Source organism: Panthera leo, chromosome A3, assembly GCF_018350215.1.
Source record: "Panthera leo isolate Ple1 chromosome A3, P.leo_Ple1_pat1.1, whole genome shotgun sequence".
Lineage (NCBI taxonomy): Eukaryota > Metazoa > Chordata > Mammalia > Carnivora > Felidae > Panthera > Panthera leo.
In genome coordinates this window covers 1,571,799-1,589,795 of record NC_056681.1, presented here as the reverse complement: position 1 = coordinate 1,589,795, position 17,997 = coordinate 1,571,799, and the positions used below count along the sequence as shown (strand labels likewise).

At 64.4% G+C, this 17,997-nt stretch overlaps 1 protein-coding gene across 1 annotated transcript; it reads right to left on the bottom strand.

The window, feature by feature from the left end:
- Positions 1-281: 281 nt before the first annotated feature.
- GATA5 (GATA binding protein 5) lies at positions 282-9,910 on the bottom strand. The gene is made up of 6 exons (XM_042930474.1): positions 9,314-9,910; positions 7,981-8,156; positions 3,327-3,452; positions 2,420-2,507; positions 1,976-2,103; positions 282-1,623 (listed from the first exon to the last, which is right to left on the bottom strand). The coding sequence occupies exons 1-6, from the start codon at positions 9,855-9,857 to the stop codon at positions 1,468-1,470; spliced, it is 1,218 nt and encodes a 405-aa protein (XP_042786408.1). The 5' UTR covers positions 9,858-9,910; the 3' UTR covers positions 282-1,467.
- Positions 9,911-17,997: the final 8,087 nt, after the last annotated feature.

Sequence of the window (17,997 nt, the reverse complement as noted above, 5' to 3'; positions counted from 1 at the left end):
GCCGGTGGGCGACCTCAAAGGCACTCTGTGTTTGAGGGTCTCCTGGTCGACCCGGCGTGGTCAGCAAGGTCCAGCAGACCAACACATGGAGACAAGTGTCCGCAAGGAGAGGCGGCCTGAGTGAGCACCGGACCCGCTGCTGACCCGGCGGGCAGGGACCGGGCTGCGAAATCCCACAGGCGTCGGCAAAAGAAATGCAAAATCGACACCTTTATTTTACATTTTTTACTCATGGCATCGTTTGTCTTTAAAAAAAAAAAAAAAAAAAGACAAGACAACGTCACGTGTAAATTGTGCTGCTCGAACTGGAGATACAGCCTCAGGAGGACGCGTTCTGGAAGCTAATGCCAGGGACCACGGTGTTTAAATACGAAAGGCGAGCCTCAGCCAGGAGGCTCGGCGGCTGGCAGCTGCTCCTGCTGTCTCGGATGTTTGCTGGCGAAAGGCGGCAACTGAGCGGAAACGAGGCCAAGGCCCCTGGCAAGGCGCGCCCCGCTCCCCTCCATGCCTTATTGTCTCCCCGACCCCGGTGGCTGCTCGTCATTCGGTTCCTTGGGCACAGCTCCTTCTAGCCGGCTTGACCAACTAAGGGGTCACCCCAGCGTGGGGGGAGGGCTTCCGCAAGGGGGGTTAGTAAGAATTTCTCTGGGACAAGCCAGCTGGGATGATCCGAGGTAGGCCAGGACATGCGGTCACTCTACCACCAGCACTGACAGTGCCTGTGGGGTCAGCACGGGACCCCAGGTCCTTCACTCTGTCAGAATCAGTCACGATACACAGATTCAGTCAGAATGAGGCCCTTTACTGCCCCCTCTGGGGAAATCATCCAAATAAATACACAAGTAGACGACGACGCTGGTGTGAATGGCTTGCCCTCGGGGTGGCATCCTGGCACAGTGCACAACCTGCACATCTGTCCCTAGCAGCCCTTCACTCACAGGGAGGGAAAGTTCTCTGTGCCGTGTCTTTATCCATCAAATGTGAGAAAAGGAACAGATCCCGAGCCTGAGGAGGTCCCATGTCGGGCGGCTCCCCTCATTCACGTTGCCTGCTTGACCTCGGCCCTTTCATTTGTGATCCTGGTTTTACAACAGGTGGCTTTTTTGTTGTTGTTTGTTTTTTTCCAGCTGCCACAATGTGTCAACACGGCGATGGCAGATGTGGACAAGAGAACTGTTGGTAGTGGGCCCTCCAGGTCAGCCCCGGCTGGAGTGGCCCAGTGTCACACAGCCTTTGGGGGAGTCCCCTTCTGTCTGCAGGGGGGGCTCAAGGCCTTCTCATTAGCCTCTCCCCCTCTCCGGGGCCTGACCGCCGTCTGTACAGAAGACCTCCCCGCCACCGTGTTGAGGGATGCCCAGCGCCTCAAGGTCCCGCTGGCTCGTCTTCTGGTGGATGGACCTGATGGTCTCCCTCTGCCGTGCTGGAGCCAGGCAGGCAGCGAGGCGGGTCCGATGGACGCCCGAGGCCCTAGGCCAAGGCCAGTGCACACCAGGCCTCCTGGCACAGGGTCCCGCCGAGGCCAGCCTGGGGGCCCAGGGCTGCAGAGGGGAAGGCAAAGTCCTCGGGCTCGAACTTGAACTCCAAGTGGCTGGGAGCCAGGGGGTCGTTCACCTGGCCAGAGGCCTGCAGGGGGAACAGGGGAAGCACGAGAATGCAGGAATGGCCAGTAGGCCTCGCTTGGCGTAGGGAGCCCTCGGGACCGGGACGTTTGCCGTAAGAGGCCTTCTCAGACCCTGGAAGAGGGCAGGAGGCCCCGTGTGACGGACAGGACAACACATGAGGGCGTTCAGCCTGGAGCGTGCCACAGGTGTGCTGCTGGAACCAATGGCCAGCTGAGTGCCCAGCCCTGAGCTCCTTCCTGGGAGAGGCCCTTGGGGGCGCTGATGGGGGTCTGACCTGGTGGGCGAGTCAGGGTTCCCTGAGGAGGTGCCCGGGAGCCAGCTCTGGGTCCCCGGTTCCACCCCACCTGACTTACCTGGGAGGTGACGCTGGACCCAGGGCACGAAGGGGATGCCAGGTTGGATTTGGGTTTCAATGTAGCTGCTGAGCTCTCAGTGTCCGGGACAGCGGGCGGGGAGGCCGCGGGGTTCCCTGTGCTGCATCCTGGAAGGGGGGGCACATCCAGCTGTACTGGTCACTTAATGGGTCAGAGGCACTGGGTGTGGCACCCTCGACCTGCCCTGCTGCCCCTCAGCTGGGTAGGCTCGCACCGCCCGGCCCCTCCCCAGACCGGACGGGTCCCGGGGCAGAATCAGGGGTACTTGTGCTTTGGGAGGGCGATGCTCGAACTAAACGTGCAAATCTCTACTGGTGGAAATTTGCGACACTCCAAGCGACTCCAAGGGGCGAACGTGTACCCCGCAGGAGGGCTGGGGACTGGCCTCTTCCTGGCATCCCGATGGGCCCCGGTCCCTCACACCTGAAGAGCCCTTGGTCTTCGCAGCGTTCTTGGGCTTGCGTTTCCGCGTCTGGATGCTTTCCTTCTTCATCGCCAGGGGCCGAGGCACCTGGCAGGGGCAGGCAGGGGAGGGTGACTGGTCCTGTCTCTTCTCACCCTTGGGCCTCTTGAATGGCCACATGCCCTGATGTCAGTCCTGCAGAGCTAGTCACTCTGGGAGGTGACCGAGTCGTCAGAGCCCTTGGTGAGCTGCTGGCCCTGGGCTTGGGGACTTCCTCCCGGCAAAGCGGGCAAGAGCCAGTCCAGGCCCAACCCCCCAGAGCTGTAGGGGCCAGGAGGGCTCTAGGCGCGCACAGAGGCCACACCAGGGGGCCTAGCCCCTGTCTCAGGTTGAATGGCTGCAGACCTGCCTCACTGATGCTGAGCCTCAGTAGGCCCATCTGTGAAAAGGGCCTAACGGTAACAGCATAGGCCTGGAGCGCGTCCTCAGTGGGGGCCACACGGGAAACACGCTCAGCCCCGCTCTGCCACCTGCCTCCCCAGGGCCCCGTGTCTCACGTGACCCGAAGAGGACAGCCCCGCCCCTGCCTCCCCCCTCCCGTCCACTCGCCACGCCCCCATGCCCCGCCCCCAACTCGGGGCCCCCAACTCCCCCGCCCCACCCAGTCCTCACCCGGGCCCCTGCCCCACCCATGGCCCGCCTTCCCCTTTCCCCCCCTTCCCCCCTCCACTCACCCCGCCCCGCCCCTTCCAGTCCTCACCCCCCCCCACGTGGCCCCGCCCCTGCCCCACCCGTGCCCCCTCCAGTCACCCCGGCCCCGCCCCCCAGTCCTCACCCGGGCCCGGGCCCCACCCATGACCCGCCCCGCCCCGTTCACTCACCCAGGCCCCGCCCCCCGTCCTCCCCCCGCCCACCCCGTCCGCTCACCCCGTGCAGCTTCATGTACAGACCGCAGGCGTTGCACACCGGCTCGCCGTCCGCGTTGCGCCGCCACAGCGTGGTGTTGGTCGTGTGGCAGTTGCTGCAGCAGAGGCCAGCGCGGCGGGACGAGGACTGTGCATGGGGGAGGCTGGTGTGAGCCGGGGGCCGGGGCCCTGCTGCTCCACCTCCCGGCCAGACGGTGACGCTCGGAGACAGGAGCACTGGACCCGGAGTCAACCAGGGTCCGCCCGAGTCTCTCCCCGGGAAGCCGAGGCCACATCCTGACTCTGTCTGGAAGGCAGCTGCTCTTACTGGACACGATTTGAGTTTCCTCTCCCTGCCCCGGCCCAGTCTCCCATCTGCCTCTCGGTGCCAGGAGCTCCGCACAAGGGGGCGCCCTCCTGCGGCCCACCCCGGCCCCGGGATCCCCACCCCCGCCAGTCCACCCACCTTCCTGGCATGGCAGGGGGCCTTAGGACCTTCCCCAGGCTGCCATATGTAGCAACAAACAAACAAACAAACAAAAACTACACACACCAGGATGCCAGCTAGATGCGAACTTCCGTTGTGCAACAATATTTCGCAGAAGTGTGCCTCCGTGCAGTATTTGGGACATACTCACACTAAGATGCTAGTTGCTGTTTATCCGAAATTCACATTTGACTGTCTTGTATGTGACCCTGACCTACCCCTTCGGGCTGCACCGAGGTCCCTGCTTCCTCTCCCCATCCAGCTGCTCCCTTAGAGCTCATACTGCCGTCACACCTCCCAGAAAAGTTGCACCATCATTGAAAAGTAGGAGTCCGAACCCCTCCCCTTGGGCCATCATGCCTCCTCATGCTGAATCCTTCCTACGGAAACACTCAGGCCAGGGCACAAAGGTGCCAATGCGGGGCCTTGAACGTCAGTGCTGGTTTTCAGCAGCACTCACGAGTACACACACAGAGCTCGCCTGCACCTCCCACAAACGTCCTCACGGTCGCCTGTGCGTCGTCTTGCGAGAAGAGAAGCCTCGGTTCCGCCCCGCAGCCGCGCCCCCCCCCCCCCCCCCGACAGGTGTGGAAACAACCACAGGAGGAATCGATGCCGTGTGTGTGTGTGTGTGTGTGTGTGTGTGTGTGTGTGTGTGTGTAGAAAACAGCCCAGAAGTCCAAGAGCCGTCTCCCTGTATCCTGGGAGTGCAAGGGAAAAATCTGGAGCCTGGATTAAGCAGTGAATTCTTTCCTAGTGAACATAAATTAAAATTAGTAAAAAGAGGGGAAGAAAGGACCTGGAAAAAAATTTAAAAAGTTTGTTCGTTTGTATTTTCCTCTCCCCTCATCGGGCTGTGTGCTCCAGATGGGGCACCGAGGCTCAGAGATGCTGCTGGGCCGGAGGCATCGGGGTGGACGGAACCGCCCCCCTGAGCCCCGCGCACTGCGGGGACACATCCCCGGTGCCGTCCCTACCCCGACAGACGCCCGAGCCTCTGTCCTTCCTCGCTGCCTGCACAAGCGGCCAGGCCTGGCCACTCTCGGGGCCCCCTCGCTGCCAGGCCTCCCCCCCCCCCCCCCCCCCCCCCGCCGCTGTATTTTGTTTTCTTCTTTGGTCTGTTCTTTTCAAAAGAAGTTAAACTTCAAAGCCTGCTGGCTGCAGCAGCTCCAGGCTCCGCACGCGTCTGATTCAAGTGAAGAAATCAGGACGCTGGGCGGCCCAGCCAGGAAGGGCTGAGAGCCGGAGCGGGGAGCAGGGAGAGGGGCCGCTGCTGCTCCTCGGCTGGGAGGGGTGAGGCCAGCTCACACAGCGAAAACCACTTTTCAAAGTAAGAGACGCAGCTCGAAACTCACAACAAGAGGTACAGCGGGGGGAGGGGGGATGGCCCCATTTCAAGCGGGTCCCCTCATCCCGCTCTCGGAAAAGGACACGGTCGACGCTTAACCTGATAAAGCGTGTGTCCCTTGCTGGCCAAGGGCAGACCGTGCCAGGGACGAGCCCGTGAGGCGGACTGTGCAGGAAGGAAAACCCGGGGTCCTCAGTCAAGGTCCAGATTTGCTCCTGGAAGGATGCGGGGCCCCTTCCTGGAGGTGGCGCCGGGGGCCCTCTGGCCTTGGCCGCAGGGCTCTGACGTTGGGGTGGGGTGGGGCTGGGGGGGGGGGAGGGCTCTGAGCACCTGGCCACACAAGCAGGCACGCAGGGGTCTGTGGGGCCACCTCAACTCTCCCCACTCGCTCGCCCACACTGACAGAAGCCTCAGGTAAGAGGTTCGTGCCTGTGACTAAGGAGGCACCCAGGATGCAAAGGGCAGAAAAGATATGAACTCCTTCGGGACTGGGGGCGAGGCCTAGGGGGTGGTGGACGCACACTTGTTATTGTCACATTCCTGTGTTGTTGGTGACAAGTTTCTAGAGCTTCTGTAATCATTTGAAAGAAGGTTAGGACAATTCTCTCCGGGGGCATCGGTGCTGGCCACCCATGAGGGAGAGTGAGGCACGAGCAGGGACAAGTCTGGGGTGACTGGCCCAGCCCCGCCACGGCTGCCTTGGGGCCTGGGCTCTGGTCCCAGCACTCTCCGAGAATCTCTGAGTTTCCACACGAGCCCGGCCCCGCCACCCGGGTCACCCTCCCTGAGTGCCAGGCAGGAGCCCAGAGACAAATCAGAGGAAAACCATCCATGAGGAGCCAGCTCGGAGGAGAGGGGAGTACGACCCCTCTAGGAACACCGTCCCCCCTTCCTAGGCTCGTCCCGCATTCAGATCTGCATGGGCCTGGACGCAGGGATGACCAGCTGACCACCCTCTGAGGCCGGCCGCCTCGGAGGGGTGGGGGGTAAGTTGAGGGCATTCTCCACCCTACAAAGCGTCCTTAAAGCTAATCATTCCTTGTGCCCCGGACCAGGACGCGGAGGCCGCACCAGTCCACAGAACGGGCTAAGGCCTGTCCAAGCACCCCACCTAAAGTAATCTTTCCAACGCAGCAGGGGGACAGTGTGTGCAGGGGCCTCTGCCGAAGACCCAAGACAGGTGCATCACCAGCGGGGGCGGGGCACACGGGAGCCCGAGGCAGACAGTCCTCAGTCCTCGGAACCCAGGCCCTGCTGCGCGGGGCTGCTGGGGGAAGCCACTCTCTGAGCGCCTTGAGCCCTGGGGTCATCACAGGGCTGCTGTGAAGGTGAATGCCTCAATGCCTCATGGCCCCTGCCTGCTTACCCCCACATCAGGAATTTTCTGCTGGGAGGTGAGCCCTGTGAGGGGTGGGGGGCAGAGACGGGAGGATCTGAACCTTCTCTTCCTGTTTACCAGTGTTCCCATCCCCACCCCCGGGGGAGAAGGGAGGGAGCAGAGGAGCAGCCGGCCTGCTCCCTGGGAGTTGGGGGGGGTCAGTCCCCCAGGACACCTCTGCTTTAGCCTGTTTCCCCATCTGTGAGGGCCACACCAGGTGCCAAGCCAGTGCCGTGCATGTGTGTGTGTGGGGGGGGGGGAGTGGGCATGATCACAGGGGCAGAAATATAAGTGAGGAGGTGATATGGATTCTGAGGTATCCCCCCCCTTCCAGGAGGCACAGTGTGGGTGGAGGGGAATTAGGGGACCTGTGGACCCCAAACTCCAGGCTAGAACAGGGAGAGAAAAACAGTGGCTTCCCCCAAACTGCCTGGGTCAGTGCTGCCTCCTGCCTGCCTGGTCTGGAGCCTGGATCGGTCGGGCGCCTCCACAGCCCAGGTCTGGGTTTCCCGAAAAGGGCCAGCGACTGAGCACCAGGCAGCCCAGAACAGCCACCGCGGCAGGCAGGCAGGCCGGGCCACCTGCAGCAGCCGCCAGGGACGAGCCCCCCACCCACCCTCCGATGCACCAGAACCGGCCAGAGCCGGCTGACCGGCCATGACAGGGCTCACACCAGCATTAGAGCAGAAGGCCTGGCATCCCCAGAAACAGCCATGCCCGGACCCAGGACTCAGGAGTCACTGTGGCCTCACTAACTTTAGACAGCTTGCAAAGGCGGGCCCTGCCACGCGCAGAATTACTCGAACCTCCGAGTTTGCCGGTGAGACGGCAGAGAACCAGTGCCTCGAAACCTTCACACAGCCTCCGGGGACTCTGCCCGGCTGGGGGCAAAAGTGAGTTCCCGGTCCTCTCTGCTCAACATCCAGCCACACGCCAGGAGAAACCAAAAGTGAAAACAAGTTTCGCGCATGGAACCACCGCAGACCCGGTCTCAGCTCCAGCCCCCTGGTATCGGGGAGAAAGTGCTCCCCAAGAGCAGGGGTCCCCAGGACCCCTCCTGCATTGGATTTCAACCCCCTGCCACAAAGCCACCACCCAGAGGCCACCTTTCCCTCCAAACCCCACGCCCGGGCCATGTCACCTTGCGCCCCCTGCCACCCTCGGAGCCGCAGGGCTGAGCCCCAGGAGGCCGCTTGGGTCCACAGCCATCCTGTGCCCCGGGTCCCGGGCAGAGTCACCGGGTGGCCCTTCTTCCGGGGAGGCCCACAGACCCAGGGCAGCACCGCCTTGGGCTCCGTGAGCCCAGCCCTTCTGCGGAGGCGCGCAGGGCAGGGCAGGGCCTGTGGCGGGGCCTGGGCCTCCAGGCAGCTCCCGGATGGACAGCAGACAGCGCTCCCAAGGCCCTGCTGGGGCACCCAGCCTCTCTGGGGAATCAGCTCGGGCCCCCTGCAGGCGGCACTCACCAGGCGCTTCTGTGGGCGCACGAGCGGCCTGTTGACTCCGTTCATCTTGTGGTAGAGGCCGCAGGCGTTGCACAGGTAGTGGCCGGTGCCGTCACGGCGCCACAACGGCGTGGAGAGGGCCCCGCAGTTGACACACTCGCGACCCTCGCCAGGGAGCTCTTCCAGGAAGTCCGGCACTGGGGGGACAGGCAGCTGGTCGCGGGCCGAGGCACTGCCCTTCCCCGGGGCCCAGCGTCTGCTGCGTCTTCCCGCTGCGTGTGCCCCTGGCTTTCATTTTATTTTAACATTTATTTTGTCTAATTTCACTTTAAAGCTTAACTTTACATATTATAAAGTTTGTGCCAGATTAAAAGAGAAGCTGGTTAGGGTTGCCTTGCAGGGTGGGGGAAGGTCAGTCAGTCAGACCCCCGGGCGGCAACAGAATGGTTCCCCTTAGAACCGAGGTGTAATTTTGATCCCCTGGGGAGGCGGAGTGGTCAGCACCGGCGGAGGGAGGTGGCCCCAGGGCCTCGGCCTCTGCAAAACGGGACGTTAGGAGGGCCGGGCTGAGTGGATGGTGCCATCCCACAGAGCCTGCAGCCCCTGCCTTTCCTGTCGGCTTTGCTCGGGTGGCGACCACCGTGGAACACAGCTGGGCCTGTGCCACCGCTCAGGGGCCCGCAGGGCAGAAGGGAGAGGTCCCCGGCTCCCTCCCCGGCGCACCGGGTGCCCTGTGGGGGCCGGGTGGGGGTCAGTCCTGCGGGAGCCGCCCTGGGTGACGGCGGAGGGGACCCGCTTCCTGCGCCATGGAGGCAGTCGGGGCGGAGGCGGCTTGGGGGTGGGCCTGCGAGGCTGCACCCATGAAGTAGGGCGGCCCAGGGGCTTCCCGCCTGCGGCGAACACAGGCGTGTCCCCCCCCCCCCCCCAGCAAATGCGCCTGAGGGGCCTGGAATCCGATTATCCAAATTGGCACCCCGGGGGCGGGCGGTGAGCCACTGAAGCCAGGTCTCAAATTAGAATATGTAAACATTCTAGAAGGAGCAGAGTGTGGCCGCTTACTGAAATAAATCGTATTCTGAATTTTATAAAAACCACTTAGAAACTTCTCATAAGAGCGTATGAGGTGAGCTCAACTGGTGAGACCCAGGGGGTTGGGTTCAGGAGAAAGGAAGCCCAGGACGGCAGTTTTGGTCTCAGGGGGGTGACATTGTGGCAGATGCTGTATTCTGCCCGCGTGTACTTGTCCCGCAGTTCTGGGCCTGGCGGGGGTGAGGGGGGTGGCGCCGGAGCCTTGGCCGGGTGCAGGACTGCACCCCGGTAGGCCCAGCACCCAGCACCCCAGGGTCACACTCACCGAAGGTGGCTCTGCGGCTCGGGAGGCCAGCCGGGCGGCCCTGGAGGCCGTGCAGGACGCTGCCTTCGAAGGGTCCGGAGGTCCAGGACGGAGCCACCTCGGTGCTCACGTAGGCGGGGTAGGCGGCGGGGTAGGACGCGCCCACCGGCCGCCCCAGCGGGGCCGGGTACTGCTCGCGCGCCAGCAGCGCGCCCTGGTAGGCGCCGCCGTCGCGGGTCCCCGCGCCGCCCCCACTGCCGGGCCCGGGGGGGCCGTGCGGAAAGGGGCAGGCGGTGGCTCCGGGCGGCTGGGCGGCCGGCGGGTGCGGGCCGCCGGCGCCGAAGGCTGAGGAGTCTGCGGCCGCCGCCGGCGCCCAGCCGGGGTGCGCGCCTAGCCCGGGGGCCTGGGGGCCCGGCTCGCACGCCGGCAGGTAGGGCAGCATGGAGGGGACGCGCGCGGGCGGCACGAACACCGGGGAGCCGGCGCCCGGCGCGTGCAGAAAGGCGCCCGAGTCGGCGTAGGCGGCCTGGCTGGGGCTCGGGGCCAGCGCCAGGCTCTGGTACATCTTCCCCGACGCGGCCCGGACCCGCGGGGAGGGGGCGCCGGCGTCGAGCTCCCGGGCGCTGTGCGCCGCCTCGGCGCCCGCGTCCCCGCTCCGCAGCGGGCCGCGGGGTCAGCACGGCGGGGCGCGGGTGGCCCCCGGCGGCCCCGGCGCAGCCCGAACGCCGAGCTCACCTCCTCCACGGCCGGGCCTCCGAGCTTCCCGGGGTGCGCTCGCCAGGGCCCGCGGTCGGGGGGGCGGGGGCGCCGCGCTGGGAGAGGGCGCCGGGCCCGGTGGGGCGCTCACGGGCTGGGGGCGAGGAGCGGAGGGCGCGGTGGTCTCGGCGGGCGGGCGACAGGCGGGCTGGAGACTGGGAGCCCGGGGCCGCGCGGTCCCGCAGGGAATCCCGGCGCCCGCCGCCCCTCCCCTCCCCTCCCCTCCCCTCCCCTCCTTCCCTCTCCTCCCCTCCTTCCCTCCTCTCCCCTCCCCTCCCCTCCCTCCTCTCCCCTCCTCTCTCCTCCCTTCCCGCGGGGTCAGCGCTGGGGCTGCGGCCGCCGCGCCACGTGACCGGAGCAGGCCCCGTCGCCTGTCCCGGACAGGGACTCGGGGCACCCGGAACCCAGTCCCCGCTGAAGCGGGCGGTGGGAACCGGCCGGTGCTCGGTGGGGGCGCCGGGCCAGCTGGGACGCGGGGACGTCCCCAAATTTGTTCTGGGCGGGGGTGGGGGGAGGACTCGCGGACCCCCACCCCTCCGTCGTCGCCAGCCCGGCTCGCACCGAGGCCGGCCTGGCGTCCGTTTGGGGCCCTGCGGAGGAGTCCGAGAGCCCGAGTCCGCTGCCGCTCACGCCGTGGTGGGGCCCCGTCTCTGCACCCGGACTCGGGGCCCAGCGCCAGGATCCGGCTTCCACGGGGACCGCCCAGCTCGGTGTCCCTGGGCTGGAGCCGGGTGGACGAGGCCCTCCCGCCCAGAGTCCAGCCGGAGTCCCGCAGTTTCCTCAGTTTCTGACTGCGCGGGATCCCAGCGGGCCGGGGCCGGGCGGAGGTGAGGGGGCGAAGGCCGGGCGCCACCTGTCTGTGCTCCTTGTCGCCTCGCCCCCCCCCACGCCCCCCCGCAGACGTTCCCTGGGCCCAGGCGGTGGGGTGGGGAGCGGGGGCTCCGGAAGGTCTCCTCCAGGATCCAGGAGTGTGGGATGGGTGGGAGGCCCCCTGGGTCCCTGAGGTGCCCCCTGGCACTCCCTGGGTGGCCCCCTGGTGGCAGCACTGTGGCAGAGATGGCCTTTCCTTCAGCCTCCTGCTGGATGCCCCAGCCTCCTCCACAGGCCCCAAGCTCTCTGCTGCTGTCACAGCACTGACTGGGTGACCCTGGCTGGGCAGGAGCAGGACTTATCAGACAGCCCTTGAATGCGGGACTTGGCGCTGTGAATGTCCTTCCTTTAAGAAATGGGCCCTTGGCTCACCTTTGCCCATGGCACCTCCATGGTGGCCTAGACTCTGGGGCTCTAGGCCTGCGGGAGGGGGGGGGGGTGCGAAACGGCCACCGCTTGCACCCCTCCCTGCGTTCCCTGTGCTGACAGCAGGCAGGGATTTGGGGTGCTCTTTGAGGCACCCAGGGTGAACCTGGTTGGGCTGCCCAGGAAGCACTGTCCTGGGAGGTGACAGGGAAGGCCCCCCACTCACACCCTGGCTGGAGACCCCACAGAAGTTTCCAGGGCAGGCCCCTGATTCTCCACAAGCCTTGTCAGGTGCCATGGGGAAGGGGAGCATGGCCTTGGGGCAGGTGGCCTTGGGGCTGCGGACTGCTTCCCTGCCCCTGTGCTCCCCCAACCCCTCCACTCCTCCCCCCTCCCCCACCCCATCCCTCCACCCCTCCCCCACCCCATCCCTCCACCCCTCTCCCACCCCTCCCGCCTCCCCTATCCCCCACCCCCCAACCCCCACCCCTCCACACCCTAACCCCTCCACCCTCCACCCCTCCGAGCTCCCATCCGCCTACAGGGATGGACTCCTGTGGTGCCCGCTCTCCCCACCCACCTCTGGAGTCTGAGCCGGGGCCCCTCCTTTGCCCATCTCTCTCTAGACTTTGCCAGTGGATCTATCTTTCCCTCTTTCAGCTCTTTCAAAGTGGGTCCCCGAAGGACGGAGAGGTGTCCCCGTGCTACTCAGGGTCCTAGAAGCTCGCTGTGCCAGGGGCGCCTCGCAGCTCTGGAGGGCCCAAAGCAGGTCGAACCCCACTCCTTCTGCCCTCAGAGCCCAGGTTACTGAGAAAGTGGACATGGAAAGGGGGGATGTCCCGCCAGTGCCACTGGCGGTGAAGAGAGGCGAGACAGGGAGACCCCACCCCCACCCCCCAAGGAAAGGTCCAGAGAAGAAGGAAAGATCCACGACCAGCCTGGGATCAGGCTGGGGCTGTGGGGCAGGGGCTTGTCTTCTGTACCAGGGATAAACTGCCATCAGTCCTCGAACAGCAAGTTCCAGCATCCGTGGGCCACGTGCTTTGTCCTGTGGCGTTTCCTCTTAATTCTCGCGTCAGTCTCAGGATGTACATGATGTTATTATTATTCCCATTACAAACAGGTAAACAGGTGACAGAGAGGTTAGCTAACGTGCCCAAGGTCACCCAGCTAATAATTAAACCGGGTAATTAAAACAAATGCACACCATTCATAAGGGAGGCAATGTCTGGTCGCTTTTTCTGTATTCACCAATCTCTAGAATGGACATGAATTAGTTTCACAATTAAAAGGCTGAGGCTCTTCTTCCAGGAGGATGTGGAGGCGGGGGTGGGGTGGGGTGAAAGCTGCCTCTAAATCCTGGTCTCCAACCGAGGAGCTTACTCTCGAAAGCCCCCTCACTGGCTGTGCCCCACACAGGACCTTCTGCTGTGTCCAGGGCTGGGCTGCCTCCCCTGCGGTCCTGGGGCAACAGCCCCCTGGGGTTGGGACGGGAGCCCACCGCCCTGGAGCCTAGAGGCTGCGGTGGTATTTCCTGCCCCCACTCCGGGAGCTGGACCCCCTGCCCGCCGTCCCCCACCTTGGGGCGCAGCCACATGGTGGGGGGGGTGTAGGGACAGTGGTTGTCTGCAGCAGCCTCTGGCCTCTTCACAGATCACTTCCACTTGAACCAAAAAGAAAGGCATCTCAGCCCGAACGGCAAAGCCCAGGTCCTTCCCCACCCCAGGCCTGCCTTGCCCAGCCTCCCCCTACCCCCCACAAAGGCCTTCTGCGCCACTGCCCCTCAGGAGGGAGGCAGGCGCCCCAGTCCCCCCACCCCCCGCTAGCCCCTCCAGCTGCAAGCCTGCCTCTCCCCTAAGCCTTTGCCCATACTGCTCTTCAACGTGGAGGACCCTTCCTTTGCTCTCTTTTCTACTTGATGAACTCCTACACATCCCTCAAAGCCCAGCTTGCAAATCCCCTTCAGTCTGGCTTTCCCTGATAAATTGCTCTCCCCCCTCCCTTGTGCCGCATCATGTTTTGTGGTCAGTTGGCCGTGTTCCTGTTCGGCCTTCTCAGCAGACACTGAACCTCGAGGAAAGTTTTGGGGCCAGCAGGTCTGAGTACGAACATGAAGCTGTCAGATCATCGGGGCTCCACGTTGTCATCTCAGGGCTGTGTGACCTTGGGCGAAATACTTTTCTCTCTGTACCTCTGCTCATCTGCAATGTGGGGGGTAACAGTGGTGCCGGCCCTCCCACTGGCTTTGGGAGGAGTTAGTGGGACTCAGGGTCTGGCCCAGGAGGGTACCCTGCAGGCCTGAGGCAGGTGTGTAGGGAAACCAGGGGAGGGAGCAGAGCACTGGGGCTCCAGGATCTCAGCTGCAGACAGGTAGAGACTGTGCAGTTGGGTTCCCCGGGCCCTGAGAGCAGGACCAGGGAGGCACAGGAAGAAATTTGGGCCCCAGAGGTCAGCCATGAGTGTCCCCCCCATCCCCCACACCTCCCCCGGCTTCCCTCTGGCGACCTGGTCAGGGTGGCTGGAAGGGGACACGTCTCTGAGGTGGAGACCCCACCCCCATGAGCTAAGAGGGTTGGCCTGTTGGGCCCCCGGTGACCAGGCAGAGTTCCTCTTCCAGGGCCCTGAGGAGCCGTGTTCGGGGGCCTTGGGGAGAAAGATCCCCAGGATGGGAGTGGCCACGAGCGGGTGGGGGACAGGGCAGGGGGTGCTCCCCGGCCTGCTGGGCTCTGGGGTTTCACTGGCCCAGCGGCTGCCTCCTCCCAGCCCCGGAGCTGAGGAACCAGTCTAGCTCCAACACATATACCGACAGAAGAGAAAACAGTCTCCATTGGTTGGGGGGAGAAGGGGGGTTAGGGCCTCCGGACCTGCTCGCAAGAGGGACCCAGGCCTTGCCTCACCCAAAGCCCGAGGGGCCTTGGCCCCCTTCCAGGGATGGCCCCAGGCAGGGTCCTTGCCCCCCACACACTGACTTAGCTGTGGCCCAGGGAGCTGTCTGTCCACCCCAGGGAAGGGGTGTGGTGCCCAGGAACTAGGCCCCCAGGTTGGGGGGCACTGTGTGCGTCACCCACAGGACTGGGGAGGAGGCTGGCCTTGCCTGAACCTCAAGCCCCTCTCGCCTCGTTCAAGTGTGGTGGGGGGGCGGTTAAGGAAAGGAGGCCTGGGGGGACTGGGGGGCCTGGGAGCTCAGAGCTCCTTCCCAGTTATTTAGGGCAGCCCTATGCCCCTTCATCCAGGGCGGGGGAAAGCCAGGTCAAAGCCCCTTTTCCTGTCCTCTGAGTGGACCCCTCTTTCCCCAGGCTCCACCCTTGCCAAGCTGTGACCTGCCCCCACCCCGAGCCTCAGAGCTGCCCCTCAGGGGAACGAGGTGGAATCCACATGGGGGGGGGCTTCAGGGCTTCCCTAGCACGCACGACCTCGAACGACAGAACTGACCAGGGAGGTCAGGGAGGATGGGACCTTTGGGGGTGGGACTGGAGGGGCTGGGGCGTCCTACAGTGTGGGAATTCAGCAAGGCCAGGGTAAGGCGAGGGCGCTACCCTGTCCTTAGGGTACCGCCGAGCTCAAGAACCCAAGGCCGGCCTGGGCCTGCCTGCCCCTCTGGCCTGTGTCCCCTGTGCCTAGAGCTGGGGCAAGGGGCAGCCACTGCTGGAGGCAGGGGCCGCGTGCCTGGGGGTATGTCCCCTCTCTGCCGGTTCCCCCTGAGCTGTAGCTAATCTTGCCACTCTCATCAACACCCCTCCCCACCTCCCCAGTGCCTGCCTGGGCCTGAGATGTCATGTGTTTTAATGCTTTTGAAGCTGAGGGCCATCTGGGGAGTGTGGGGTTCTCGCTCCCATTTTATAGATGAGGAAACTGAGGCTTACCCAGAAAGACTGGTCCCAGACCCTGGACTGGGCAGAGTTGGAGGTGGGCCTGGAGCCCCTGTCCCCAGAGACTCTCGGGTCACCCTGCCGGCCCACACGGGGCTCCTCTGGGACAGACAGCCCTTGGAGGGACTTCATCGTCCTCCCGACCCACAGGCCCGGCCGGCAGGAGACGCCGCGCCTTACAAACAGCCTGCACTGGAGATGACCCGGAGGGGCCTCGAGCCGGCTGCCGGGAAAAGGGGAGCAGGAAAGGAAAACAGTTCACGGGCCGCAGTATCATTTATGTAACCTAATCTAGTTTCAAAGCCCCTTCCTGACGTCCCTCGGCATTAAACCCGGCAGGCCGGGTCACCAGACAACCCACTTAGAGAGGGGCCCTCTGGGGAGGGACTTAGGCAGGTTTGTTTTTGGGGAGATGTAATCACCCTCCGAGGGGCTTATCTCCCGGTTCGGTGGGACCGTGGTGTGACTGCAGCACTGGCAAATGTCCTGTCACGTGACGAGATATTTACGACCGGCTGCCAGGCCTGGGAGCTCCCCCGGTCGGCGAGCCCACGAGGGAGGGCGTTCTGGAGCCTCGGTGCCGGAGCAGGGACGGGAGACCGGCCGGGGCCAAGAGCGCACAGGACCTGGACATCGGGCGGGGGGCCTGTGATGCCGGGGTCTCTGGCTCCTCCGGGCCTGAGCTCGAGTAGGACGGGCAGAGGGACCCCCTCACATCTCTTAGGTGTACATTACCTCAGCGTGAGCGACATCACCCTCGGCGCCTGGAGACCGGGCTGGGCCACGGCTAATAAAACAGCCCGACTCTCGAGCTGGCCCCGGTGACGGCTCGCTGTCCCGTCAGATCAGCCACCAGCCTGACCTTGAGGAGGATCGTGTGGTCCCTGGGGCCTCCGAGGCCGTGTGTCCCCGACTTTGCCAGAGCAGATGAAAACGAAACCGTGTGTTGCCCGTGGAATCACAGCACTTGACTTAAAAGGGATGCCCCATGGCTCCGGCCAGAGGGGCTCCCGCTCGAGGGACATTCCTCGCCAGTCCTTCCCTAGACCATGGTTTTGCCCAAGCATGTCAGGATGCAGGATCGTTGTCTATGACTCCCCAACCTCTGTTTTTTGTTTTGTTTTGTTTTGTTTTTTGCATAAAGCCATAAAGCTCCCCCCGCCCCAGGGGCTCTTGCCCTCTGCAAACACGTCCCTTCAGGTCCCTGCAGGACTGTGTTATCTGGAGGGCGTGGAGGGCGACACACACCCTTAGAAGTAAAAAGTGGCCAAAGTGGTTGGGGTCTTGGGAATTCTGTCCGTAAAAATTAACCCGAAACTGTGCTGGGCTTTATTCTGCTCTCTCTAATCTGCTGTGGGCCTGCCGCCGGCCGTCCTCACTTCGGGGGGGGGGGGCGGGGGGCGCGTCGCTGCCCCTGCCTCTGCCCACGTCCTGCCTGTGTGGCTCACGGCTGTGATGACCTGGGCTGTGTGTGACCCACACTGGGGACAGGACAGCCCTGGCCGCTCGGCACGGACAGAACGGCACCGTCGGTTTCTGGGGAGACTCCTTTGCAGCAGCCCATGGGCCTAGACGGGGTCTCCCCGGGACGTCAGGATTCCCACACCCCGTGTTCCCGCACGCACACGAGGTCCCGTGTGGACGGCGGGAGGCGCAGCGCTAGGCCCCAATCTTGGCCCCGTCTGCTGGCGTGCTGTGCGTCCTCCTGGAGCTCGGCTGCACCTGCTTTGCGGCGGGGGGGACGGTGCCGCTGTAACCTTTCCTCGGGGCCCAGAGGCTCAGAGCGGGGGGCGGACCGGCCTCACCAGGCCCTGCTCCTCAGCTCCGGGGACAGCCCCTCGGTCCTGTGTGCAGAGTGTCACTGAGGCCCAGCCTGGAGGGTTGGGGTCCTTATGGCCACTGTAAGGGTCTTTGCAGGGGCTGTGCTCCTGCTTGTGGCCCGGGGTCGGAGCTCCTGCGCAGGGCGCTGGGTGCCGACGCCCTCGGTAAACCCCCAAACGTGAACATGCTCGCACACGCAGGCACACTCACACATGCGGGTACCCACGCAAGCACGAGTCTGCCTGCACGTGTCCATCCTGATGGGAGGAAGGCCTCTTGGGGAAACCCCGGGGGAGAAACCAGTTGGAAGAAACAGGATGGCTCGGGAAATACCCCCGTCTTCCTGCCTTCCTCCCGCATGCTGTCTCCCCATTTCCAAAATGATGTCAGCTGGGGGGGGGGGGCCCGGAAAAATCCACATGTGGGCCAGTGAGACCTGCTCGCTGCTACTTGGCCCAAAAGCTTGTGAATGACAGTGACAGAGGTCCCGGGCAGCATCCTGGCCTGCTGCCAGCCTCATGGGTGGGGGCACCCTCCGGGAGGGGGGAAGAGGGGAGGGGGCCACCCTTCCCCAGAGACGGGCTGGAGCGTTCCTGGGTGCCATGCCGAGGGCCGGGAGGGGCTGCCTCCAGGTTCTGGCCCCGTCCCCTCCTGGTCCCCCCTGGTCCTGCCGCCTCATCAGCTCAAAGGCACAGGAACTTCTGCTCATTGGATCCACGGCTGGAGGGACGGCTCAGAGCTGGCTGGAGGAGAGGAAGCCACAGGCCCCTCCCGTGGTCCCCCGGCCGCTGGACTCAGGAAGGAGGCGTCGTGGGGGTCGGCGGAGAGGCCCCAGTTCAACTTGAGCTTGGGACGAGCAGCAGTGTTCGTATCAGGACGTGTCCCGCAGTATCCAGGACATATTTATACCAAGAATGTACCTGTGGTTTCGCTGAAGCTCATATTTGACAGGACGGCCTGTGTTTTATCTGGCACCCCGGGGAGAACTGTGGCCCCCGCACAGCCGGCTGGAGGGGTCCAGGC